Below are 26,422 nucleotides of genomic sequence, written 5' to 3'. Positions count from 1 at the left end.
TACACAGCTCTGATAGCACGATTCGATCAATGGACATCTGCTCTCAGCATTGCCGTCCGGCCCCAGTTGACACATACTGTGCTGTTATAGTGAACAACCGTGAACATCAAGTTACATCAGGTATATGTGGTCTCAAATGGGGATAAGGCCTTCCATACTAACACCCTGTGTGCTTAAAACCTACAGAGTTGCATTATAACCACGCACTCAACTGTACTGTACTTTGTTTTGTAACTTTTGCACTGCTGAGAGGAGAGCTGACAAGGAAGCATTCCATTGTACTGTGTAAACTACGCTGTACCTTATCCATATGACCAATACAATTTTATTTCATTTGAATAGCACAACCCCAACAGTGGAAACCCTGTCCAAATGATAGATTTTATAGATTCAAATCTGTAGATGGATATATTTTAATAGTTTAATCAAATTACTGTTTGTACACAAACTGGCTACTGTATCTTAGCCAAAATAAAAACCATGCACGTTAGATCCGTTTCACAACACAGTACTACATTTTTTTAGTGGGTAGTCAATCTATCAGAGAAATAAATAAAGAGTGAGACTGGGAGAGAAGTAGAGAGTCTTACAGTGGCTGAAATAGGTCTGCATCTATCCACAGTGCCTTGCGAAAGTATTCGGCCCCCTTGAACTTTGCGACCTTTTGCCACATTTCAGGCTTCAAACATAAAGATATAAAACTGTATTTTTTTGTGAAGAATCAACAACAAGTGGGACACAATCATGAAGTGGAACGACATTTATTGGATATTTCAAACTTTTTTAACAAATCAAAAACTGAAAAATTGGGCGTGCAAAATTATTCAGCCCCTTTACTTTCAGTGCAGCAAACTCTCTCCAGAAGTTCAGTGAGGATCTCTGAATGATCCAATGTTGACCTAAATGACTAATGATGATAAATACAATCCACCTGTGTGTAATCAAGTCTCCGTATAAATGCACCTGCACTGTGATAGTCTCAGAGGTCTGTTAAAAGCGCAGAGAGCATCATGAAGAACAAGGAATACACCAGGCAGGTCCGAGATACTGTTGTGAAGAAGTTTAAAGCCGGATTTGGATACAAAAAGATTTCCCAAGCTTTAAACATCCCAAGGAGCACTGTGCAAACGATAATATTGAAATGGAAGGAGTGTCAGACCACTGCAAATCTACCAAGACCTGGCCGTCCCTCTAAACTTTCAGCTCATACAAGGAGATGACTGATCAGAGATGCAGCCAAGAGGCCCATGATCACTCTGGATGAACTGCAGAGATCTACAGCTGAGGTGGGAGACTCTGTCCATAGGACAACAATCAGTCATATATTGCACAAATCTGGCCTTTATGGAAGAGTGGCAAGAAGAAAGCCATTTCTTAAAGATATCCATAAAAAGTGTTGTTTAAAGTTTGCCACAAGCCACATGGGAGACACACCAAACATGTGGAAGAAGGTGCTCTGGTCAGATGAAACCAAAATTGAACTTTTTGGCAACAATGCAAAACGTTATGTTTGGCGTAAAAGCAACACAGCTGAACACACCATCCCCACTGTCAAACATGGTGGTGGCAGCATCATGGTTTGGGCCTGCTTTTCTTCAGCAGGGACAGGGAAGATGGTTAAAATTGATGGGAAGATGGATGGAGCCAAATACAGGACCATTCTGGAGGAAAACCTGATGGAGTCTGCCATAGACCTGAGACTGGGACAGAGATTTGTCTTCCAACAAGACAATGATCCAAAACATAAAGCAAAATCTACAATGGAATGGTTCAAAAATAAACATATCCAGGTGTTAGAATGGCCAAGTCAAAGTCCAGACCTGAATCCAATCGAGAATCTGTGGAAAGAACTGAAAACTGCTGTTCACAAATGCTCTCCATCCAACCTCACTGAGCTCGAGCTGTTTTGCAAGGAGGAATGGGAAAAAATGTCAGTCTCTCGATGTGCAAAACTGATAGACATACCCCAAGCGACTTACAGCTGTAATCGCAGCAAAAGGTGGCGCTACAAAGTATTAACTTAAGGGGGCTGAATAATTTTGCACGCCCAATTTTTCAGTTTTTGATTTGTTAAAAAAGTTTGAAATATCCAATAAATGTCGTTCCACTTCATGATTGTGTCCCACTTGTTGTTGATTCTTCACAAAAAAATACAGTTTTATATCTTTATGTTTGAAGCCTGAAATGTGGCAAAAGGTCGCAAAGTTCAAGGGGGCCGAATACTTTCGCAAGTCACTGTATTTCTTTCTATCTCTCTCTCACTCACTCTCACAAACACATGCGCACGCACGCACGTGCACACACACACACACACACACAAACGTGACCTGTTTAGCCTGACTCATTTCCCCTCCTGTTTGACTAAACATTCCATCCCTGACAGAAAGAATAACACAAACACACACACACACACACACATTACACCTTTTTGGCAGACTGCACAGAATGCTGTTCGGTGAAAATGTCATGTATAACACACATATTATTCGCAAACACACATAGGCAGCATAAACACACACATACACAGACACAGACACACAAACACACATAGGCAACATAAACACATACATACACAGACACACAAACACACATAGGCAGCATAAACACATACATACACAGACACACAAACACACATAGGCAGCATAAACACACACATACACAGACACACAAACACACATAGGCAGCATAAAACACACACAGACACAGACACACAGACACACATAGAGTGGGGTCCAAAATTATTGACACCCTTGATAAAGATGAACAACAATGACTATAAAATACATAACTCAAATATTGAGTATATTGTATGCTCAAGAGAATGGGGAAATTATAGTATTTTACACTAATAGAATTGCTCAGAAAAAAATGTATTTTGTTTAACAAAATAAGGTGGTCAAAAGTTTAGTATTTGGTCCCATATTCCAAGAAATTACTACATCAAGCTTGTACCTCCAAGAGATTTCCACTTCTCACCATTACCAATAACAGGGGAGGTTAGCACGTCTTAGGGGTATGATCTTTGACCCTCTGTGACTTTCTCACACACGTAGTTAAAGGAGATGTCATTAAGTACCTACCAAATCTGTCACGAGTCCGACCGAGGGTGTTTCCCTTTCCCGGGCAGGTGGCGCTCGGCGGTCGTCGTCACCGGCCTATTAGCTGCCACTGATTGTTTTTCCTTCCCCTCCTTGTATGTTGAGTGGTAGCACCTGTGAATGTTTAATTAGTTTGTCTTTATTAGACAGCCGGCCCGCCTGGTTGTTGTGCGGGATTATTTCTATGTAAACCTTCGGCTCTGTGGTATAGGCACGTGTTAGTGTCCGGTCGGGATTGTTTCCCATTGTACATTTTGATTCCCTGTGTTTTGGGAACGTAACGTGTTTGTGAGCACCCTGTGGTGCATTGGTGCGATTAAAAGACGCGCAGCATTGAACTCTCTGTCTCCTGCATTTGACTCCACACCCACGACACCCGGAGCATTACAAAATCGAACAAATATCTGACTACCATATTTATAAGACTCTTTAGGGCTGTCAATAATTTATACCCCTACATTTTTTGGGAAAAATAGTATTTGTTGCTCATCTTTATCAAGGGTGTCAATAATTTCAGACCCTGCTGTATATACACACACAAAACATGGTCTTGAGCCTTGAGCCGCTGAACGATGTGCTACATACAGTCAAAGACATGGACACAATGTCTGCTCGGCTCAGAATGAGAACGCAGCCCAAAACCACTTACAACTGATCTAGTAACACCATTAAATCCAAAAGCCCTATCTTAGATACTAGCATACTGTCTAAAATAGTTGGAGAGATTAAAACCATTCAGCTATCCAATTCCATCAAAAGTGAGACCGTGGTGATACAGAATCAATGAAACAACCCACACACAATGTCTCTCTTCAACAGATACATGGACATATCTCCGGGGGAATAAAAATAATCAAACACAGAGGAACACACAGGACAGTAAGCATCATCCCTCAATGGGTTTCATTAAGATTGTCTATCCAGTGTTACTCAACTGTGTGTTTATGCTGTGACTGTTGGCTCCTGTTGCCAATGGAGACCAATGCGACGGCTCGCTCATTGGACAAGCAGTATGCTGGTGGTCAGAGGAGACGCCATAAGTATAAGTACCCATCAGATCATAGCCAAGCTGAATAGGATCCTTATCGTCATCCCAGCCACAGCAGGGGTCAGTCTGACCCAAACAGACAGAGTCACACGATCCACTGTTAAACCCTCATCCCTTTCACAGTCCCACCTCCCACTCGTGTGCTAGACCCTGACCACTCCCCCTCCCCGTCTCTGCCTGCACAACCTCCTCTCATCTACTGGCCACTAATCTACAGCACAGCTTAATCCTCCAAACCTGGCCACACACATACACTCATAGCGTCACAGAGGCATGTGCGCACACACACACACACTCTTTCTCTCTCTCAATATAGGATGTTCCTAGTTCCTCACCCGCTCAAATTAGGATACTCCCACAGATACATGCACCCCAGATAAAGAGCCACACTGGTGTGAGTGGCCAGGCTCAATGAACATAAGGGAGAAGGTCTCAAGCCCCTAAGTGACCGTCACACAGCACGACACACAATCAATCAAATGCATTTTATAAAGCCCTTTTTACATCAGCAGTTGCAACAAAGTGCTTACACAGAAACCGATACTCAATGCAGATGTAGAAGCACAACGGCTAGGAAAAACTCCCTAGAAAGTCAGGGAACCTAGGAAGAAGCCTAGAAAGGAACCAGGCTCTGATGGGTGGCCAGTCCTCTTCTGGCTGTGCTGGGTGGAGATTATGACAGTACATGGCCATGTACTCTTAAGACACACATGCAATCATCCTTAAAGCACCCGCACTCATTCATGCTCCAGATCTGCACTTCTACTGATCCACCCTTACAGTGTTCAAATGAGGATTACACCCTGAGAGGGAGAGTGCATTCAAGGTTTTCATAGATTAGGAATTGTTGGTTTCATTCATGCTAGCTAGCCTATTAAGCACACACCAGGCTTGGGGACAATTCCATTTAAATTTCAGACAATTCAGGAAGTACACTGAAATTTGAAATTACAAATGAAATGTGGAATTGCAATATGGTTTATTTTCTGAATTGCCTGGAATTGACCCCAACCCTGGCACACACAGACTCACCCCTCCCCCTTCAGTAATGCTTGTGTGTGTGTGTGTGTGTGTGTGTGTGTGTGTGTGTGTGTGTGTGTGTGTGTGTGTGTGTGTGTGTGTGTGTGTGTGTGTGTGTGTGTGTGTGTGTGTGTGTGTGTGTGTGTGTGTGTGTGTGTGTGTGTGTGTGTGTGTGTGTGTTGTTAGTGCACAGACACTGGAAATGATTTAACTCATGCCAACTCACACATCAGGTGTTGAAATCTAAAACCACGTCACCTGAATCTCTACGGTTTCACAGTAGAAATCCTCAGATTTCTCAGTCCAATCCCTCAAATAAAGCAAACTACTGTCCTAAAGGAAAATGAATTAGTGACTCAGTTCACTCTAGCTTTCACTTCAACAATAACCATGGTGGAGGAATCTGCGTCCTTGGCCTGTATGGGAAACAGCTGCGTTCCTATAATGTCTCCCGCTGTCGCCACAACACTACCTACTGCTTCTATACAAGTTATGCACATAAAATAAGATGGGTGGGAGGGGCTAAAATATGCTAGAAATGACTCTCTCAAAATGTGTTCACAACAGCCTTATACCTCCAGCAATTTACAACATAAACAAATCAATTATTTGATCTCCTTCCTGCTCATTTTAAATGTGTTTATTCTGACGAGAGCTTTGAGAGTAGAGAAAACCTCCATCAAATAAAGATTGGACATGAGATGATGCCGACCAGAGGTTTGGCGAGAGTTAATACTCGGTTTCCTCCATCTGTTAAGAGATCTGTTTTTTAATACTTACTTCTCTAAGAAGATCTCAGGGCAATATCAGATCTCAGGGCACTATCAGATCTCAGGGCAATATCAGATCTCAGGGCAACATCATTCACAGCACGACAAGTTCATAGGCATGCGTCTTCCGGTGCAATCTAAAGAGGACAAACGTCTTTTCACATTTTTAACAGTTAGGGGCCTGGCATGCCATTGGATCTGCATTCACAGAGATGGTATAGAACCGAGATAGATGGTCAATCTAACACGCAAAGAAGGAGCAAAACTCATCAGAAACTCTGAATACCTACGGCCATCTCTCATGTCATCCTTCCCTGTACCACTCTCTGTGAATCGTGAGATACAAGGTTTACAGCTCTGTATGTCAAAATGGAATTAAGTATCTTTGACAAGCACTTGTTACATATTGTAGCCTCGACCGGGACTCTAACCATTACGCCAAGAAGTCCAAACCTCTTAACGAGGTCGGTAGGTGTTGGGTTAAGGTCGCTACAGTACACCTTTTCTTTGGGAGAGCGTGTCCCCACTTGGTATAGACCAAGTCCCTTGTGTGTACACGCCCCTCCGGTGGCCCAACGGCCTCCATTCCACTTTTGACGCCAATATACTGAACTTGGGGGGTAGCTCCGACCGGGACTCGAACCCAGGTCCATCGACTATCAATCCAACACTTTAACCGTTACGCCAAGAAGTCAGAACCTGAGGCAGCTCCAATATAATTCTAAAATCATTTGCTGGTCACTGTTAAAGGTTGCTGATTGACATATAACTGGTCATAGAACTATAATGCTAACTATAACTGCTCTGGGTAAATTCTATTTGATCATTTTAATTTCCTTATTGCTTCTATGCTGCAGCAGTGTGTGCGATTATATCAGCACAATACTGTAAACAAACTAACATGGTATAACAAATGATCAGGGCATTCTCCTCTCCAAGCCCTCACTGCTGAATGTGGAACAGACTGGGCGTGACACACAGGACAGATGACCTCCAGAACAGACTAGCGTAGCATACTGTTTGCGTCAACAAACGAAACATGATACATCACCAAATAATGACAGGAAACCCCTGAGGCCATGCAGGGAACAACCAATCCCAAGCCAGGCCCAGCAGACAGGTTAAAGACCAATATGTGTAGCCATAGTGATGTCAACATGTACAGTGTGTGTTCCCCAGTGTGTGTGTGTGTGTGTGTGTGTGTGTGTGTGTGTGTGTGTGTGTGTGTGTGTGTGTGTGTGTGTGTGTGTGTGTGTGTGTGTGTGTTCTTCAGACTACCTATGGTGAGCCACATCCACCAGCGGCAACACACAAAACATTCAATAGCAGAAACAATCCTCCTAGAAAAACTATGGACAAGTGTCACTTCCTGAAACCCTGCTATACTTTAGAATAGAATAGAATAGAATAGAATGGAATGCTCACCAGGTCGTGGTTGGTGGAGTTGGAGTCGTCCTCTGGGAAGGGGATGTAAACAGCTAAGGCCACACAGTTGGCAAAAATAGAGAGCAGTATAAAGATATCAAAGGGTCTGAGGCACACAGTTAAGGAACAAGCATAAAACAGAGAGAGCACATTGCAGTCATGTAAAGGTGGGGGAGGGGGGGGGGGATCCTGAAATTCTCTTGGCTCTGATGAGGTGAAAAGCACAATGCTCAAAGCAAACATTTTCAAATACAGGGACTTCATCAGTTTGAAAAATGGGGAGCTTACTCCTTATCATGGGATTGTCTTAATGTGCCATCTATAAAAACACACTGGATACGGTATGAGATGTCTGCATTCAGCACTACACTCAAATGAATTTCTCTAGTCCAGGGTTTCCCAAACTCCTCGGGACCCCAAGGGGTGCACGTTTTGGTTTTCTGCCCTAGCACTCCACAGCTGATTCAAATAATCAACTAATCATCAAGTGTTGAATCATTTGAATCAGATGTGTAGTGCTAGGGCAAAAAAAAATAAACGTTTACTCGAGGACCCGAGTTTTGGGAAACGCTGCTCTAGACTGTCTCCAGCCGAGGTCTGGTCTGGGAGTGTTTTCAGCTTAGAAGAGGAAAGGCCCAGACAATGGCAAGGATACATGATCACTATAGACTATAGAATGATCACTATAGACTGCAGAATAAATGATTTTGTTGCCGATTGTTTGTTTAGAGCTTGGGAAGAGATGCGAACTATCAGAGGATGACACTTGCCATCATGGCTATCATGGACTGCTTTCTCTTGTAAACAAATAGACCAAAAGCCACAGGTGTTTCCCATGGTCCCATGTGGGGACACAGAGAGTCCCTGTATATCTCCATCGTGAGAGCCCCAGAAAGGATACTTCCACTCCACCAGGCTGATGCAGGCTCTGCGGATGGGATTGTTGAGGGTGAGGCAGAACAGTGCCCTGGGCGGTCTGCTGTTGGTGGAGCCGCCCTGCTTCTTGCTCTTGGCATACAGCTGCCTCTTCCTCTGTGACAGTGAGCCCACCGGGGCGGGTGTGGCCCCAGGGACAGGGGGGCGGGCGCTCATGCTCTGGGGTGCCTCGCCCTGGGCGTTACGAGCAGCATGGATCGCGGCCTGCCAGGAGATAGTGCCGGTCTGGGGGCAGGGTTCGGGCTGCGGGTGGGAGGGGTTTTCTGACCCGAGGGCCGACGTGTCACCAGAGTGATGGGCTCTGTTGCTGCTGGCATACTGTGCCCCTGAGGACAGAAAAGGGGAGAGAGAGAGGGATTGATCAGAGAAAGGTGTACGCCAGAGGGAGAGTGGGGAAGGGGAGGGAAGTGAATGGTGAGACAACCAGGGGATAGAGAGTGGAAGAGAGAGAGAAAGGCATGAAATACAAACTGTATGTGAAACTCAGAAGGTTCCCTCACCAGTCTCTGTGACTATGCAGTGACACTTCAATATCCAAATAAACCTTTTAACGCTGCATGTATTTCTTCACAGGAAGATGCTACAACGTCCACAATTGAAGCCAATTGGCTTTATTTAGTATGTATGCCTAGTTATTGGTGAATCTCTTTTAAATAAAACTTGATTTTTGTTGGTCTCAGAAAACCACTACATTTAATTTATATTGGCAAACATTAATTTTGCGGTGAGCTGATTAGAATGGCAAGCTGTAATCAAAGCAATGACTTCCTTGGACAGGATAGTGATGTTGTTATTGCTTGATGAGATGGGGCTAAGCTGACCAGGGAGCATTCCCTTGACAACCAATGAAAACACAGAGGATACAGAGGAAGGCTGCTCATTGTAAGAGCCTAATAGACCATAAAGGTTGCTACAAAAAAAAATGGAAAAGAATGTGGAAATAATGATTTATTTCTGGTGATGACCTAATTGAATACTGTGAAATGGATCGCATAATCCACTGTTACAACCAATTAAATTGATGCAAAACTGAGTCAGACAAAATACAATTGAATTATTGAAATCTAAATAATGTCACTGCTTCCTCTCGCCTGGACTAGACTTCATATGATCACATTCCAAACTTCCATCAAATCAATCCACAAATATACCTACCTTTTTCTCAGGACTACATTTCAGAGGATTATTCAAATATATTACGGAGACATCAGTGACGTCCACTGCTTATAAAACTATAATAATAAATGAATGATGCTTGCAGCACAAAACAAATAGAAAGCTTTGGGCTCCGGGTCACACGAGAGACACGTACGACAAGACTGACATAAGACACACACATATATATATGTGTATACACAAGAGCGCACCGGTGTCCTCCCGACAGCGCAGCGCTCCAGTGACAACTGATTTACATCGGATTTACCTTCGGGCTGTTCCTCTGCCTCTTGCATCCTCTTCTCCACATTGAAACACCGTTTTAATTCCAACACAGTAAAAAAAATATCAAAAAGTGTAACAATAAACGAAAGTGTTCAACAACAACATTTCATAAATCCTACAGAACCCCAGAGAGTAGCCTACACCACAAGCATCTTTGCATTGCAACATCCGGGTGTTGCGCATGATGGATCGTAGATGGATAAAATAAAGACGCCTACATTATATCCTGGATCAGTGGTCCATAGGCTACGAGTCTCTTCGAAGTTTTTGGTTAGACTACTGAAGCAACAGGAAAACGGCTGTGACCATCCTCTCAAAACTACGCGAAGATGTGATTTTGGACCCTGTGTCCAAGGTGCGCAACGTGTCACTATTTACTCTCTAATGGGCATCCCATGCTAATCCGTTTAGAGATAGCAATCTACTGTAGTAGTCTACCAGGTACGGTTGTTGTAAAAATAATAATAATAATAATAATTAAAAAACAGCTTCTGAGTTGGGCCAATGCCAATCAATTAAAATTCTTGTTTTGATTTTGATTTAACCAGGCAAGTCAGTTAAGAACAAATTCTTATTTGCAATGATGGCCTACCCCGGCCAAACCCTAACGACGCTGGGCCAATTGTGCGCCGCCCTATGTGACTCCCATTCACCGCCGGTTGTGAAACAGCCTGTAATCGAACCAGGGTCTGTAGTGACGCCTCTAGCACTGAGATGCAGTGCCTTAGACCGCTGCGCCACTCAGGAGCCCATATTATTATTATTAGGCTATATGGATGGCCATATCGCCTAATAACCATCAACAATTAACCGTAATAGATCAAACTAAGAAAGTAAACTAATAAATCATGGGCCTAATATTACTATGACATCGATGTAATAACTATTATGATCATGTGTAGATTTAAGGTTAATCAATTGTTGCTCAATAACGTTCCAGGGCAATCACAGAGACAAATGGGCCTGTGGCATCGTAAATTACGTACCTGCGCTGGTGGACGCATGGCCAAACCAAATACACACCACACACCCACACACACACGCTGACACCACAATAAAATATGCATGCTTTTGGATTAATACGGGTCACTGAGGTTTGGACAATAAATGTGTTTATGGGCTTGGTAGGTCTTATTATAAACCAAAATGGGCAACTTTTAAGTTCAAAATTATTCGTTTTTTATATCACATAATTGAATTCCCTGCATGTATATTTCACAAATGAATTACTGTGTGCACACCTTGCAGATTTCACATTTATCACGTTATAAATCATCATTCTGTCTCATTAAAATCACTTGGTTTTTAAAAGGCTCTATTTTTTTGTCTAAAAAGCCAAATAATCATTAGCCAATTATTAGTCAAACATAGGGCTACATCTGGTACATAGGCTATCATGTAGAGGAGGACATTACGCACAGAAATTGAAGGCCCATAAAATAGGTCTACAGCAGGGTAAGCCAGTCTACCCCAACAAAATGTACCAAGCAAAAAACATACAATTATTTATCTTTCGTCTCTGTGTTTCCTAATTGTCTGAATGCATCTCACCGGAGAAAGCATCCGAGCGAGCGAAACAGCGCCACTCTGTCTCCGTGTGGGCCATCTATCTGATGCTATCTGGTCCAAAAAAAGTATGACATTGTGGCTGCCCATATTATTGAAGTCCTTTATGGCGGCGCACAATTTGTCCAGCGTCGTCCGGGTTTGGTCGGGCTAGGCTGTCATCGTAAAGAAGAATTTGTTCTTAACTGATTTGCCTAGTTAAATTAAACAATTAAAAATTAAAAATCAGCATTGAGCTAAACTGAGTGAGCTCAACTGTAAATGGTCCTTGCACACAAAAAAAAAAGTGTCAAGGGAAGCCAGTTTGGATTTGGCTTCACTCCTATCAAATTGCATCCAGAGCATATATCATTAACATAAACAACTTGTTGCATCTTGTTGTGTTGTTGCCCTCCAGTGGCTAGCTAGCTAACTAAAATTGTCCTTTTCCTAAATTAGCCATGGATGGAGATAGGGATTTGGAGTTGTGGTTACACTTGATCATCCATACTGGCCAATGATTATAACTGTGATTCTGATCCAACCATTAATTCATACATTGTGCGCCAGGCCTGGGAGTTTGGAAGTTCAATATGTAGCTAGATGTAGAAGGCCAATGTTAACTAGCTAATGTTGCCCATGAAAGGAAGTAAGGCTATCAAGCAGGTGTTTTAGCCAGGTAGCCTAGGACAATAAAAAAATAAAAGAGTGTACTATATGACAGCGTGATAGACTGTTTTGTCAACATGAAAGAGAGGAGGATGGTAATGGCTCATCTCTCTCTACAAGTAGAGTGAGTCAACATGTTTTTTCTACTTACACAAACATCGCCACATCATATTTAGCTTATGTTGATTGGACTAAATTGTTTTTGGTATCTTTTAGTTGGCACTGTATTAGACGAGGTATAGGTGATTTGATGTTGAAATGTTAAAGTTGAAATGGTTCAGGAAGAGTGGAGGGAGCTCCTGTTTTCTTTGCAACCTGCGGTAAGGTCTCCGTGGTTCTAAATCAATAGTTCTTTAGGGGTGGGAAAATATTGGAAATATTAATTTGCTTGGCCATTCTGTAGGTCATGTAATTGTTTGTTACATGAAATATGCTTTGTGGACTTCACCTTACAGATGTTGCTCTCTGCTTTTGTGATGAAACAAAGGAATTTATTCTGCCACTTTGTCTTACTGTCTTGGCCTTAGGCCTATTTTTATCATGGTTGCAAGGCATATGAACTAACTGTATTTATAGAGCAAACAAGGCAATTATCACAACACAGGTTGTAATGTAGCTTTTTTTTCTGGCTTCCCCAGTGATTTTTACCCACACACTGCTACTGGTCTACGGTATAAAATGTATATCCTATAAAAAAGAATGTCGCTCATGTGTTATTATACCTACACATTAAACATATATTGTCAGTCAGTTGTTTTTTCAAATTTTGCCATTGATTAGGCTAATAGCATGAGGTCGTTAGGCAACATAAATTGTGTAACTCTATCCCCATGATTTACCCCGGTGTCGTCGAACCCTGACCGTGACCGTAATATCATCTCCCTCTGTTTTGGGACCACATGACACAGTTTAGGGCCCACATTCTGTAACGAACCGAAAGGAAATGAACCCTCTGTGTGTTGGACGGTTACTGGTTATTGGATTAGCCTAGGTCTACCTGTCTGCAGCTGGACTACTGTTTCACAGCGATAATCCCTTAATTATAATACTTTGTTCCCCAGTGAATTGAAGCAAAGGATGTTGTTGACCTAACTAGCCTAAGGCTACTTCAGAAAATAACTAATGACTTTCAATATCCAATTTGATCTTTTGGCTTATAGCATAGGCCTACGGGTTTAAGACTGAGTTGGAGGCCCGTCATTCACTTAAAACTAATAACGGTAGGTTTATTGACAGAACAGGTATCTCTTTTACTATTCCAAACCCCACATTGAGGTGCTTATTTCAAAAACATGTCTTCCCCCCTATGCTAAAATATGCTTTAAATTTGAGGGTCACCAGTAGCTCCAAATTGTCTATTATAAAGGTGTTGCCACATGGGTTATCGGTGTCATCGAAATATATTGCATCAGTGCCGCCTTGTGGTAAATCGTGCAGTCTACATAGTATTTGGCCTTAAGGAAAAAATATAATATTTTGCCCAGTCCGAAATTAATTCTTAGACCCTAACACTTCCTGGGACTAAAATAAATTGATGAATTGGTTGGTGTGGTCATTATTTTCCACTGACAGGTGGCTATGTTGATCAAAAAAAATATTGTTTGGGTTTTTAGAGATCTGGGTTATGATACTCCAGAGCTATGGGTTTGACGTTTTGTCATCCTCAAGTTATATAGTCTACTTGGATAGACAGGCCCATAGCAAAATAGCACCTCTCGCATGAGCGTGAGTGAGCAATCATTTTTAGGCACTTGCGAAATGAGATTCAACACTGACTGGACTGATCTACAAATCACCATGAGTCATTCATAAATTATCAATAGCATTTGTATATCAGTCAATCACACAATTTACACATGATACGCTACGGTTTTTAATTTTGACGCTCTCGAACACGACCAATCACTCCAACTCATTGCGGAACTAAAAGTGGGGCAGAACTATAAGGCATTGTGACCATGTCTTCCAAGGACAGTGGACATTGAGTGTTCATAGAAATTATTCCGTGTGGTAAGCATTGTATTCAAGATGGAGACCGCCAGTAAAATGAGCCTTGCAGCTCTACAACAACAAGATCCGTATATCAACAAACTTCTCGATGTTACCGGACAGGTAGCACTGTACACATTTAATTCCAAAGCAAATGAATGGGTAAGCTCGCCAAAGGAGTCGCTTGTTTCTTTCTGTTAACTAAAAGGTAGCTAGCTAGCGTTGCATAGCTAGATAAGTAACTATCAGCTACGTACAGTAGCTAGCTAGCAAGCGAGCTATCTACCTAGTCCAATATGTACTCTTAAGGAGCCTACCGTTAGTTACCCTAAGGTTCAAGGACCGTAAGTTTTTGTCAGAAGAGCAAAATACTCTTATCTAAACGTGAATCGATTCTCAATTGCGATACGGTTCTAGAAACATAAAGGCCATTTAATGTTACTTTCATATCACATCAAAATAATTTCACATGCTAAATATACACTTACTGTACACTTTTTTTAAACGGTTTTTATCACAGTTTCAACTGACAGTATTTTTCAGTGACCACCTTTCTGGCGGGGTAGGCCAGTTGAGAACAAGTTCTCATTTACAACTGCGACCTGGCCAAGATAAAGCAAAGCAGTGTGACAAAAACAACAACACAGAGTTCCACATAAACAAACGTACAGTCGATAATGCAATAGAAAATTATATGTACAGTGTTTGCAAATGTAGAAGAGTAGGGAGGTAAGGCAATAAATAGGACAGAGGCGAAATAATTAAAATGTAGTATTGACACTGGAGTGATGATGTGCAAGTCGAAATACTGGGGTGCAAGAGGGTAAATAATTACACACAGGTATTCGTAGCATGATAGCTAATTAGCACTGTCTTCTGTTTGTAAACACGCACTGTGATATGACCGTGTGGGAACCCTAACCCTATAGTATCAATTTAACCTTTTGTTTTTTGCCAATTATTTCTCACTGGTATGAAAGATAAGGTCCTTATGCTTCCAAAACCGTGCCGCTAGCGATGCGTGTTAATCTTCAGACTGACTGTCAGGGCTCTTAACAAAACTCCCCCACACAGAACAAGATGCCTTCGTCCTATGACTCTTAGCGTTATGCTAAAGGGCTAACTATCTACTCTACTTAATTTATCACAGAGACCTTAAAAATAGTATTTTCATTAGCAATCTAGCTAACTAAATACAGTACCAGTCAGTTTGGACCCACCTACTCATTCCAGGGTTTTTCTTTATTTTTACTATTTTCTACATTGTAGAATAATAGTGAAGACTTCAACTATGAAATAACAAATGGAATCATGTATTAACAAAAAAGTGTTAAACAAATCAGAATATATTTTATATTTGAAAATGATTGATTACAGCTTTGCACAATCTTGGCATTCTCTCAACCAGCTTCATGATGTAGTCACCTGGAATGCATTTAAATTATGTCAAGAACAGCTCAAATAAGCAAAGGGAAACGACAGTCCATCATTACTTTAAGACCTGAAAGTCAGTCAATTCGGAAAATGTCAAAAACTTTGAAAGTTTCTTCAAGTGCAGTCGCAAATACCATCAAACACTATGATGAAACTGCCTCTCATGAGGACCGCCACAGGAAAGGAAGACCCAGAGTTACCTCTGCTGCAGAGGAAAAATTCATTAGAGTTAACTGCACCTCAGATTGCAGCCCAAATAAATGCTTCACCGAGTTCAAGTAACAGACACATCTCAACAGCAACTGTTCAGAGGAGACTGTGTGAATCAGGCCTTCGTGGTCGAATTGCTGCAAAGAAACCACTACTAAAGGACACCAATAAGAAGAAGAAACTTGCTTGGGCCAAAAAAACTGAGCAATGGACATTAGACCGGTGGAAATCTGTCCTTTGGTCTGATTAGTCTCAATTTGAGATTTTTGGTTCCAACCGCCGTGTCTTTGTGAGACGCAGAGTAGGTGAACAGATGATCTCCGCATGTGTGGTTCCCACAGTAAAGCATGGAGGAGGAGGTGTGGGGTGCTTTGCTGGTGAGGCACACATGTTAATTGAAATTTTATTCCAGGTGACTACCTCATGAAGCTGGTTGCGAGAATGCCAAGAGTGTGCAATGCTGTCAAGGCAAAGCGTGGCTACTTTGAAGAATCTCAAATATAAAATATTTAGATTTGTTTAACAAATGTTTTGGTTACTACATGATTCCATATGTGTTATTTCATAGTTTTGATGTCTTCAATATTCTACAATCTAGAAAATAGTCAAAAATAAAGAAACCCTTGAATGAATAGGTGTGTACAAACTTTTGACTGATATTGTAGATAACCACACACCTCTAGCTAACGTTAGCTATATCAAGCCAACACGCATGTTCCTGCTGGGTTGTGTAGCAAATAGATTTTAAGAGTCTTTGGTTGTTGGCAGAGCCATCTATTAAATGATGGGGCAACATTTAGATTTCTGCCTAAATAGACATACCCAAACTGAATTACTTTTCATGAGATTGACATAAACATTAACAGGTAATGTTGCATTTAAAAAAATAAAAATAAAAATTTAAGTCTGGAACTCAGCTTTTTGGAAGATGTATTATTATTATTTTTTATTGCTGAGGTGTACTCACTTTTGAGGACACAATCTCAAGTACATAGTACAAATATTATGCAAAATCATATCTATGATTTCTTTCCCTGTTCAAAGGTGTGGCTAGAGGGCTTGAAATGACTAAAATGCTTTCTAGATATAATAACAATCAAATTGTAAATAACTTACTATACAATCTATCATACCTGTCAAATAAATATCATGCTTAATGACAGGACAATATCTTCACTTTCTTATAACTGTCGACAGAATTCTCTCCTAAACGTCCACAGAGCGGCTGAGAATCCATTCAAATGTGTGCAGACTTGTCACAACTTCAGCTTTTAAGCACAAAGTGATTTTGTCCTGTCTGTGACTAAGAGAAAGTGCTGTTATTTAAATTCTATGAAAATATGTTGTATTTTTTTCATGTTGAGAGCTCTAAATCTGACTGAGAATATCACAGTGAGATGAAACCACAATGGCTGGACTTGCTAGACTGTCACTGTCAATTTGATAATAGATTCTTTGTGTGGTTAGGCCAGAAAATGACATTCAAATGTGGGGTCGGAAAGCTGACACTTCAAGTCAGCTCTGCTTGGGGAGTGGTAACTGAGCAGACACATGGGTCTTTTTGGTATTCACAGAGTGCCTTGTACACAAATGCCAGTCGGAGCCAGTTCAGAACTGCTCAAAGTTCCCCATATGTTTAAGAGAGTTTGGCCAGGTTTTAGAACGGCTGCCATGTTAGGGGCTGTTCTAAGTTAGCTAACTTAAAACCAGTTAGCTAGCTAGCTAGTTTGTAGATAATATTTATCTAGTTCGCAAACATTAGCTAAGTACCAACGCTGTAAGCTAGCTAGCAATCAGGGCCCCGTTCAGCAGGACACAATGGTGTGCAATGTTTGATTTAATGGTAACGGTGTTGTTCTGAAGGATCACTTCACACAGCTGCAATTTTTTATGTGGTTTCACACACAATATTTCACAGCCATTTTGATCAGGCCACACCTACCTAATGGGATCAAACCATACCTTATGCTGCGTTCACGTCATGTCAGAAACTCAGAGATTTTCGACTTGCTTACTCGTTGTAGAAAGATGATACCTGAGTTTCCCAATTGGGAAGTATCAGAATCAACCAATGGGAAGCTCGATGCAAATAATTTGCATTCATTTTAACTCAGTTTCCGACAAGATGTGAACGCAGCATTAATCTCAGTTAACCCAGAACTGAAGTCTTGCGTAATTGGTCAGATGCTTGATAAAGGTCTGGGTCCATAAGAGAAGATTGAGAACGAGGATTGGAACCAGAACTAATAGCTCCACCCTCTCTATAGGCCAAATGTCCCATTCCCTTCCGAGATTCGGAAGATGCTAAAACCTGGGAAATCGTGATTTGTCGAAAGCACAGGAACTAATGCTGCTTGTCGTCTCATGCATCCCGTTGTATCGTGACATATCTACGGTACCGTTTTAAGTATTCTGTCCACGAGAGATTAACCACACCTTAAAGACGGTTGAAGAACCGTTTAGGGGAAGCTTGTCATTCAGTACAACCGTAATGCAACGTAATAAAATGTTTAATAAATTGAAAGCAACCCAGACCAAATATCAGACTTTTTTTGCATGTTTTGGTTATTCTTCTTGTACTTGATGATTGATTCATGTTCATCGAGTTAAAGTTGTCATTTTTCTGCGCAATTTCCATTTCAGGAAAAGACCGAAATCGAGGGCACCTTATTTGTTTATGCAAGGTAATTTATTTGTATCAGATATGTGGTGACCTTTTTTAAATGGGCCACTGTTGTAAAGATGCTAAACTAACCCCTTTTTATATGTGGTTGTCTCACCACCTGTCCTCTCTCCTTGATATAGTTGCCTTTTATATTGTCTATATGTCTATGCCTCCCTAATTGATCTCTTCCCCTCTCCCCTAACCCCCACCCCTCCCTCTTACTCTCTTTATCTTAATCATTCTCTTTGCTTTTCTCTTTCTTTTTTTTGAGTCGTGAAAACATGTAGCCTAATAGTCTGTCTCCATTGCTCTCAATAACCTATCCACAGGTCTGCTTCCCCTCATCATGGCTTCACAATCATGAATCGGCTGAGCACAGAGAATCTAGTGGAGCCCATCAACAAAGACCTTGAGTTTCAGCTTCAAGACCCCTTCCTGCTGTACAGAAACGCTAACTGTGAGTAGGATAGTCCATTTGTCAGTCTTATCATTGGAATGTGATACAAAACGAGGCAACGGTGTGCTTTAGGACCATGCGGACGCCTCCGAGCAGTCGGGTAGGCTGTTTGGAGTGTTAATCCAACTGTGAGGAGAAAAAAATATGGCCGTGTTTGGCAATGCACTGCCGTTTAGCATGCTACACCTCGGTAGTGTTTGCTATGACTTGGGAGTGCAGCGCATCGCGGTTGTAATGGAAGCGGGCCAAAAGGAATTGACAACCCAAACCATTGCGCGGGCCGGATAGAAATGTGTCATGGGCCGGATCCGGCCCGTAGGCCTTGTTTGACACGTGTTCTACACTAAATATTCTGAGAAAGTGTGGGGATGAGAAGGGTCATGTTAACATGTTTAGGTAAACCTAACTATAGGGAGATTCCACACAAGCGGGAACAGATTGTTCTGGTAATTCTCACATGGGAACTTCATTGGAAGGAGGTATGTTTATTCTTTTTACGTTTGTATCATAAACCATTTTTTTTTTTTAAGAATGATGAAATTGGCAATTTTAGGCCCTTTATAGACCTATACATGCCTCCTGTAAGACCCTATGATCTGTGAACATTCTGGTGCTCGTTATACTTATTATAGTGTGTTCTAAAAATATGGAATATGTTTTGATTTTTTTACTACTGTTTTCACATTCATTTATCAAATGTAAAAAAATATAGATGTTTGTGACAATATACTCTTCAAACACGTCACATTTCCAGAGTGGGCTCTCTGGTACATTTTAATGACATCACTCATTTTATAACCAATCACAGCCCTCCTTTAGGATTGCACAGTTCGAGTTCCCTTTGAATCTATTTTCTCATTCACTGTGTTGGTGGTGCTCATAAAATGCATCATGCCTTCAGAATTAGCCAAGAGCCCACTCTGGGGAAATGTGATGTACTTGTAGAGTAAACTGTTCCAAACCAAATCAAATGGTTTCATTTTAAGATGAATAAACGAATGTGAAACGTTGTATATCAGAATCCAGACATACTCCATACTTTAGAGAACACTATAAAAATTCTAAAGACACCAAGATGTTGTCTGTATCATGTACGGTTCACAGATCATAGGGTCTTACAGGAGGTCTACAAATGGCCTAAAATGGCCACTTTCATCATGATTTTCCACAACAACAAAAAGTGATACAAATGTATAATGCATTTCAAACATTCTTTCTCCAAATGTGAGAATTGCCGGGAGAATCTGAGATACCAAAAATATGTTCCTCTCCCGCTGGCACGGAATCACCCTATATATCTATTAAAAGAGCTGCTGGTGTATATATTTTGTATTACTAGGCTAAATTTAGCATTGAATGTGCTGTTTATTTCATTCGCCCCAGATAAATAATGAAGACCATCAATGTTTTATAAACACACTTCTTTTTTTTGTAATGAAGTTGCAGAGCACTGCTTGCACACAGTCATTAAAGGTCTGTCAAACTGTGTTGAATTCAAATGAGAACTTGAACTCTTCCAGACTCTTTTGATGACGAAGGTATGACGTCTTCGACTGTAATCCCATCATAAAATTGACTTTTTCATCTTCCTGTTTAGTCCTAAGGAAAATGAAAGGACCCTGTCTGTGCAGCAGACATACACGTACAGACATACAGGGAAATAAGTCTTAATTTACACATGCCCCCCTCTGACATAATGCCACCTCTTTAATATTCTGCTGACCCCTGTGTAGAGATGCATGCACACAAATGAATCAGATGGACATTGACCACATGCTAAACACACTAGCCTTCCAGTTAGACTTGCCTCTAAAAGCACTCAGCAGACCTCCTCGCAGGGTCCTCTGGAACATGACCTTCCCCTTGTGCCGGAGGTCACGCCGAGGCTGACCGGGCGCGTCGAGCAGGAGCATCTCCTCTGACGGGTCTCCCCCGCCCATGGCCTTGCGCTAACACGGGGTCCACCCAACCCAGGAGCTCTGTCTGAGGGGGAGAAAAACGTGTCCCTCTGGCCCCAGGGCCTCTTATGTTCTGGAGCTGCCTGGAAACCACCTCATGGATGGGATGGATACAGTACGTCTGCTCTCGGTGGTAGTTCTGTAGGCGTCTGATCCAGTCATCCAGAGGGGCAGCAGTTTTATCTGACTGGAACCCTGTGACTCCTCCCCAGTAGTCGAGTGCCTGCAGGCCACTTGGGAGGGGATGCAAAGAATATCATGAACAAGTGTGTTTTGGGAGGGAGGGCTTTCTTGGCTGTCCTTGTGACTGTGAAGGGATCGTGACTTGAAATTTTGTTTTGGCGTGATTTCGACCGTTCAGGTTTGTGTCCTGCCGTTGCTCTCGTTGCACACATCTGTTAGTGGAGGGGTTGTGTCAGTGCTTCATGTTAGAAAATGCGGCCTTTTTACACACACCTGTTTACACGTCCCAGAGTTCCCCAGGTAGCTGTAGAAACACTACCGTTGCTAGGTTACCAGCCTCGGAGGGGAAACCTGGCAAGAATCTCTTCTCACACACACGTATGCAACGTGACACTCCTGTCACACGCTGTTGCCTCAAAGTTGCTGAACCATCCATTTCCTACAACCTCCCTCCGCCTAAGGGATGCATCCTAGCGCCAGTGAATTGTCCGCCTGCCATTTTTTAAAAATATTTCCCTCTTTTTCGCTGTTCCTCCTACAGTGGGTATATACAGCATCTGGTTCTACGATAAGAAGGACTGCCAGCGCATCGCTCAGCTCATGGTGAAGTGAGTATGGCCCGTGTGAAACACACCACCACTAACCCACAGCTATGAAAACCACCGTCACCCACAGACGCTGCAGGGAGTTATTTAGCACGTTACAGATATGAGATTGGATTGTGTGTTTTAGTGGGGGTGTTTTTCCCCCACTGATTTGCGAGGGTGTTTGTGTCTTTTATTGTGTCTGTCCTCCAGGATCGTGAAGCAGGAAGCCATGCAGGCCCACCGGGGCTCCCCAGAGAGGGCCAACATCCCTGGGAGGACCAATGGCTGCGCAGAACCTCGCCCCATCGACATCCTGGAGCTCCTCAGCAAGGCCAAGGATGAATACCACAGGGTGAGACGGTCTTTATCGTCAAGTCGTCGCCCAGGACTCTATTGGGGGAAATGCGTTACAAAAGTATTGCGTTACATAAATCAGATGACTTTTAGGAGTAGCAAAAGTAAAGTAACGCCTTACTTTTTCGAATTTGGTAGTATTATTAAAGTTTATTTGTCAAACAACGCGTCACCAGAACTGGCGGCTTGAGAAAGATTTTGAATGAAAAGATATGAAATCTGTACAGATGTTTGTCTTACAGTATATATGGCTAACTAAGCAGCCCATATGATAGCGCAGTACTTGTAGACTAGTACAGGAAAGCAGCGCTACCGATGAAAGGAGAAACCAGCGATCAAACCCGAGTTAGTCATCTTTGGTAGAGCGCACACGGATCGCCTTGCTCCCTCCGACAGTCAAACAAACAGGGAGATCGAGATTTTTTTTCCATGAAACTTAACACAAAGTAATATAACGTATCCCTTTCCACCCAAAGTAATATTGTTAAGTAACGCATTACTTTTGTTAAACGTGACAAGTTAATATATCACTTTTTCAAGTTACTAATCCCAACACTTCCACAAACGCACGCGAACACAGTCCAGAAAATAGTATTGTTTGATGGACTTTACCCCTACACATACATCACGAATTAGAGTGCGATTTAAAATCCTGATTATTTTGTGTAGCCAGCTGTGGATGGGGTAGCAATGTCCCCCTTCTGTTTCTCTCTCTCTCGTAGTCAGTGAAGAACTCACTCACTGCCTGTCTGTTTACTTACTCTTTGTTGGTATCACTCTCTTTCTGTAGATCTTAGTCCTGCTGCCCCAAGTGTTTTTCATTGTTTTAAATGCTGAGATTGCTCACAGCCCTCCCAATTTACATTAGTCCAGCGTTTCCCAAACGCTGTCCTCTGGACCCCGAGGGGTGCACGTTTTGGTTTGATGATGAGTTCATCATTTGAATCCGCTGTGACGCACTAGGGCCAAAACCAAAACGGGGTCTAATTCTGCATTAGACGGGAAACACTAGTTGGAATGTCAAAATGATACATGTGTCTGTGGGATTTATTTTGTGCGTTAACTAGATTCAGACGGGTGAAACTGAGATGTCCGTTACTGCTGAGCAGGGGTTGAACACCGAGACGCTGAAAACAGCCGGCGGTGCTACAGAGCGCGCTCCCAGTGCCCCACCGCCAGAAAAGGTACAGCACCACATTCTGCCTGAGTTGAATGCACTTTGTCTGACAACACGCTACCTGTAACAAGTGTTCTCTCGCATGACTGAAATGACTCTTACTTGTCAGTCATAATTGGATAGAGTGTTGTTTCCTATTGACTGTTATTACTGTATTTGCAGAACTCCCACTCTGGCCAGAGGCAGATCACCGTGGAGGAGCTGTTTGGCAGTTCTCTACCCAAGGAGACCGGCCTGCTGCCAGCCATGCCTACCCAGATTTCCACAGACCCTGCTGCCCCGAGCCCCGCCAACTTCCTAAAGGCCCAGCACTACACTCCATCCATACCCTTCCAGCCCTTACTGGCACCCCGCCTCACAGCAGCCCCAGTGGGCAACAACCGGCACCTGGCCTCTGGTCTGATCCCCCTGATGGAGGCCAGAGGTGTCCCCAGCCCGGGCTACACCCTCCACGCCAGCCCTGTGTTTCCCGGTGGACCTCCAGGGGAACTCCAGCACTCTATGTCCCCGCTGTTGGTCGCTCCACCTGGGGCTGAGGCTCGCGGTCCCCCCCCTGGCCCTCCGTTGACTTACCTGGGGCAGGATCTCCTGGGCTCGCTGAAACCCAGCCCCTCTGATCTCCACAAGCCCGTCCTCGCACCCAACTTCCTGCCCAGCCCGTTGGCCACGCCCCAGAGCTTCAGAGAGCAAATCCCCAATCCTCCTGCCATCTGCAGCATTCCCACAGGCCCTGTGCAGGTAGGTAACTGCCTTTGCCCCTGTTATTTCTTTGTGATGCGGTCTTTGTGATGCGGACTTTGTGTAATCTGTCATTTCTGAAGGGCTCCCTTTCTTGTCTTTCTCAGCCACAGAGTAAAGAAATGGATGTGTTCGCTCAGTCTCAGAAACCGTCGAAAACCATGCCTGTTAGTATGATTTTGCTATCATGATGTAGATGGCTTTGATTGTACAGGCAGTTCTTTACATAGTTGAAATGAAATCTTACCATGTCCTCTTCCTGCCCTCTCTCTTTCTCTCACCCATCCAAGGCTGTTCCTATAAAGGCAGGGCTTGTGATACCGGGGGCGGGTGCTTCACTGACGGGGGCGGAGCGCTCAGTGCTGCTCTCACCGAGCGCCTTTCAGCATTCTGTTGCCAAGACAACGGAACTGCAGAGGCAAGCTGCTCCTTCCTCCCCTCCAGCAGCAGCCACAGGGGCTGTGGAGCCCCCCCAATCCCCCTGCAACAGGACCCAGCTGCAGGACACACTCATCCACCTCATCAAGGTACAGAGAGAGCTGAAGCCTTTTTCTGTTTGTGTTTGAAGCCTTTTGTCAGGTTCAGGGGTTTTCTACTGTAGATGTCATCTGGCTGCTGTTGACATTTATGAAATGCTCATGAACGGCGTATGAATGTGTTATTCATGGGTTATGAATTATGTTAGGAATTCTTTCTGTATGTACCTAAATCTAATACTTGAGAGAGCGAGTGAACTGAAGCAGTTGAAGTCTGGGAACTTGTTTGTACTGTTATACAAAATGACTGGACGATAAGTCTTCTCTCTCTCTTTCCTGTGTTTGTGCCCTGTGCAGAATGACCCAGCGTTTCTCAGTGCCATCCACGAGACTTACCTCCAGATTCTCTCCAAGGACCTGAGCAACGTCAAGCTATAGCTTTAGTCCAGACATGGGGATGGGCCTGGACATGTCAGGACAGGGGCACAGCCACCAGCCAACCTAAGCTACAGGTACTGAACCACTGGGTGGGACCTGGGACTGCTTCTGCTGCCACCGGCTATGTATAGAAACACAGACACTGGCTCTGTTCCTCTGGAGCAGCTATGGGGACTGCAGGAGGATTCGAACCCAGGCTCACTCATATGGCCCTGCTACCCTATGTAGAGAAGGTAAAAGGAAGATGTTACGCTTGACAGTAGTGTCAAATCATGTACGCACTCTAGAAATAAATATTGTTCCTCTCTTCTGTGGATGAGAACTAGACCAAAACCCCTAAGGAGGGTAAACCCTCATCTCTGTGTGGGTCAGGGGTTAGGACTTGCTGTGCAAGCCAAGCTTTATTCAACTCCACTTCCTTGTTCTGCCCTCGGGAATAGCTGTGATTCTCCACACACATGCGCTTTGTTCTCTCTCCTCTTTTTTCAATCTCTGTTCTTTCTTTTTTTCTCTGTCCTTTGCTCTCACCCCATTCACCACCAAGCCTCTGTCACTATGCCTGTTAAGGGACGTGTGCAATAGAATACAATGCCTTCTGGGAGAATACTGTTTACTGATTCTCAAGTGTCTCCCCCCCCCCAAGGATCTAAACAGAGAATTGTTGTATTAATTTAGGCCCTATTCTGTGGGTTTTGCAGTAAAGTCTACTGCAGCACTGAGCCTGAGCTAAATGCATTCAACGGGATCGTCTTGTTTAACACAGATATGTTGTCACTCTGCAACCAACAGCTCAAAGGGACTAGCATGTCATAACAGGTTGTGTCAGTGTGTATGTATTTGATTTTGTAGGTCAGGTAGTTTTTTTTTTGAATGTGCTTGATAATGTCACCCCTGTACACACATCTGACCTTGTGCCATACTGCCAATCTATGTTCACATTATTTTGATCACACGCAGCATGTATTTCTGTATGGCTGCAATCAATCACACATTTTGATTCCGATTGACGGAATGAATGAATGGCGGTGTTGCGCTATAGACATGGGAAGCAATTGAGAACATCCTCTAAACCAATAACTGATCAACACATTATGTTGTCAAAGGAATATTTGTTTTTGACCTTGTCTCTGGATTTATTTCTGCCAGTAAGTATATGTGAGTTTCTTCGGGAGGTAAGAAGAGAACCTCTGACTTGATTGCACTTTGTTTTCATGTCGAAAGAAAATGTCAGTAAAAAGCATTTCATGAGCAGTTTGTGACTCCTTTGGTTCCTCGAATACGTTTAAAAAAAATATATATCATAGTACTTAATACATGTTGATTGGTGTGTTTTCAAAGTGTACGTATTATTTAGTCACCGGCTCTATACGGGTGGAGAAGAGAGGTAAAGGCCCAGAGATGATTTAAAAAAAACAAAAACATTTTAAAACCAGTATGATTTTTAAGATTGGTCAGTGCCAGTGTAATGATGAGTAAACATGTTTTTTGGTGTCTTTTTAAGAACCACATCCGTTTTTAATTTGTTTTATTCTGTCACTGTGTACTTCTGTTTTACTATTTTGTGATATTAAAGTGAAGTTTTCTCTCAAGCTATTTACATTTTTTTTTGCACAAAGAAATGACTTTTCTTGGTCAATAAAACACAAATGATTCCCTGTTTTGACCATTGCGGTCATTACATCCAGCAATGTCAAACAGTGAGGCAAATGCTGACACCAGTGGTGCATTTCAGTAGTTTTCTCTCCTTGTTTCCTGTCCTTCATCTGCTCTAATCTGACCAGAGTTTTTCACATCAGTGCAGATGA

The 26,422-nt window shown here is 42.7% G+C and overlaps 2 protein-coding genes across 4 annotated transcripts in view; one reads left to right on the top strand and one right to left on the bottom strand.

Moving 5' to 3' along the window:
* Positions 1-10,040, bottom strand: part of LOC110531171 (voltage-dependent L-type calcium channel subunit alpha-1D) — a 105,666-nt gene extending 95,626 nt beyond the window's left edge. Inside the window, exons 1-3 of the mRNA XM_036987977.1 lie at positions 9,721-10,040; positions 8,263-8,623; positions 7,362-7,467 (exon numbers count right to left, since the gene is read on the bottom strand). Coding sequence (XP_036843872.1) covers positions 7,362-7,467; positions 8,263-8,623; positions 9,721-9,748 — 495 coding nt within the window. The 5' untranslated portion in view covers positions 9,749-10,040. The remainder of the gene's footprint in view (positions 1-7,361; positions 7,468-8,262; positions 8,624-9,720) is intronic.
* Positions 10,041-13,837: 3,797 nt separating this feature from the next.
* Positions 13,838-26,206, top strand: LOC110532066 (mRNA-decapping enzyme 1A). 3 transcript variants are annotated; one of them, XM_021615674.2, is made up of 10 exons: positions 13,840-14,102; positions 18,228-18,268; positions 18,579-18,706; positions 21,389-21,455; positions 21,645-21,786; positions 22,856-22,972; positions 23,128-23,703; positions 23,811-23,870; positions 23,994-24,230; positions 24,537-26,206. In XM_021615674.2, the coding sequence occupies exons 1-10, from the start codon at positions 13,980-13,982 to the stop codon at positions 24,615-24,617; spliced, it is 1,572 nt and encodes a 523-aa protein (XP_021471349.2). In that variant the 5' UTR covers positions 13,840-13,979; the 3' UTR covers positions 24,618-26,206. The 3 variants fall into 3 exon arrangements, with proteins under 3 accessions (XP_021471350.2, XP_021471349.2, XP_036843873.1); XM_036987978.1 differs by having other exon boundaries at positions 13,846-13,961; XM_021615675.2 differs by lacking the exon at positions 23,811-23,870 and having other exon boundaries at positions 13,838-14,102.
* The last annotated feature ends 216 nt before the right edge of the window (positions 26,207-26,422 follow it).

This window comes from Oncorhynchus mykiss, chromosome 9 (assembly GCF_013265735.2).
Source record: "Oncorhynchus mykiss isolate Arlee chromosome 9, USDA_OmykA_1.1, whole genome shotgun sequence".
NCBI classification, from domain to species: Eukaryota; Metazoa; Chordata; class Actinopteri; order Salmoniformes; family Salmonidae; genus Oncorhynchus; species Oncorhynchus mykiss.
This window is presented reverse-complemented; position numbering and strand designations above follow the sequence as displayed.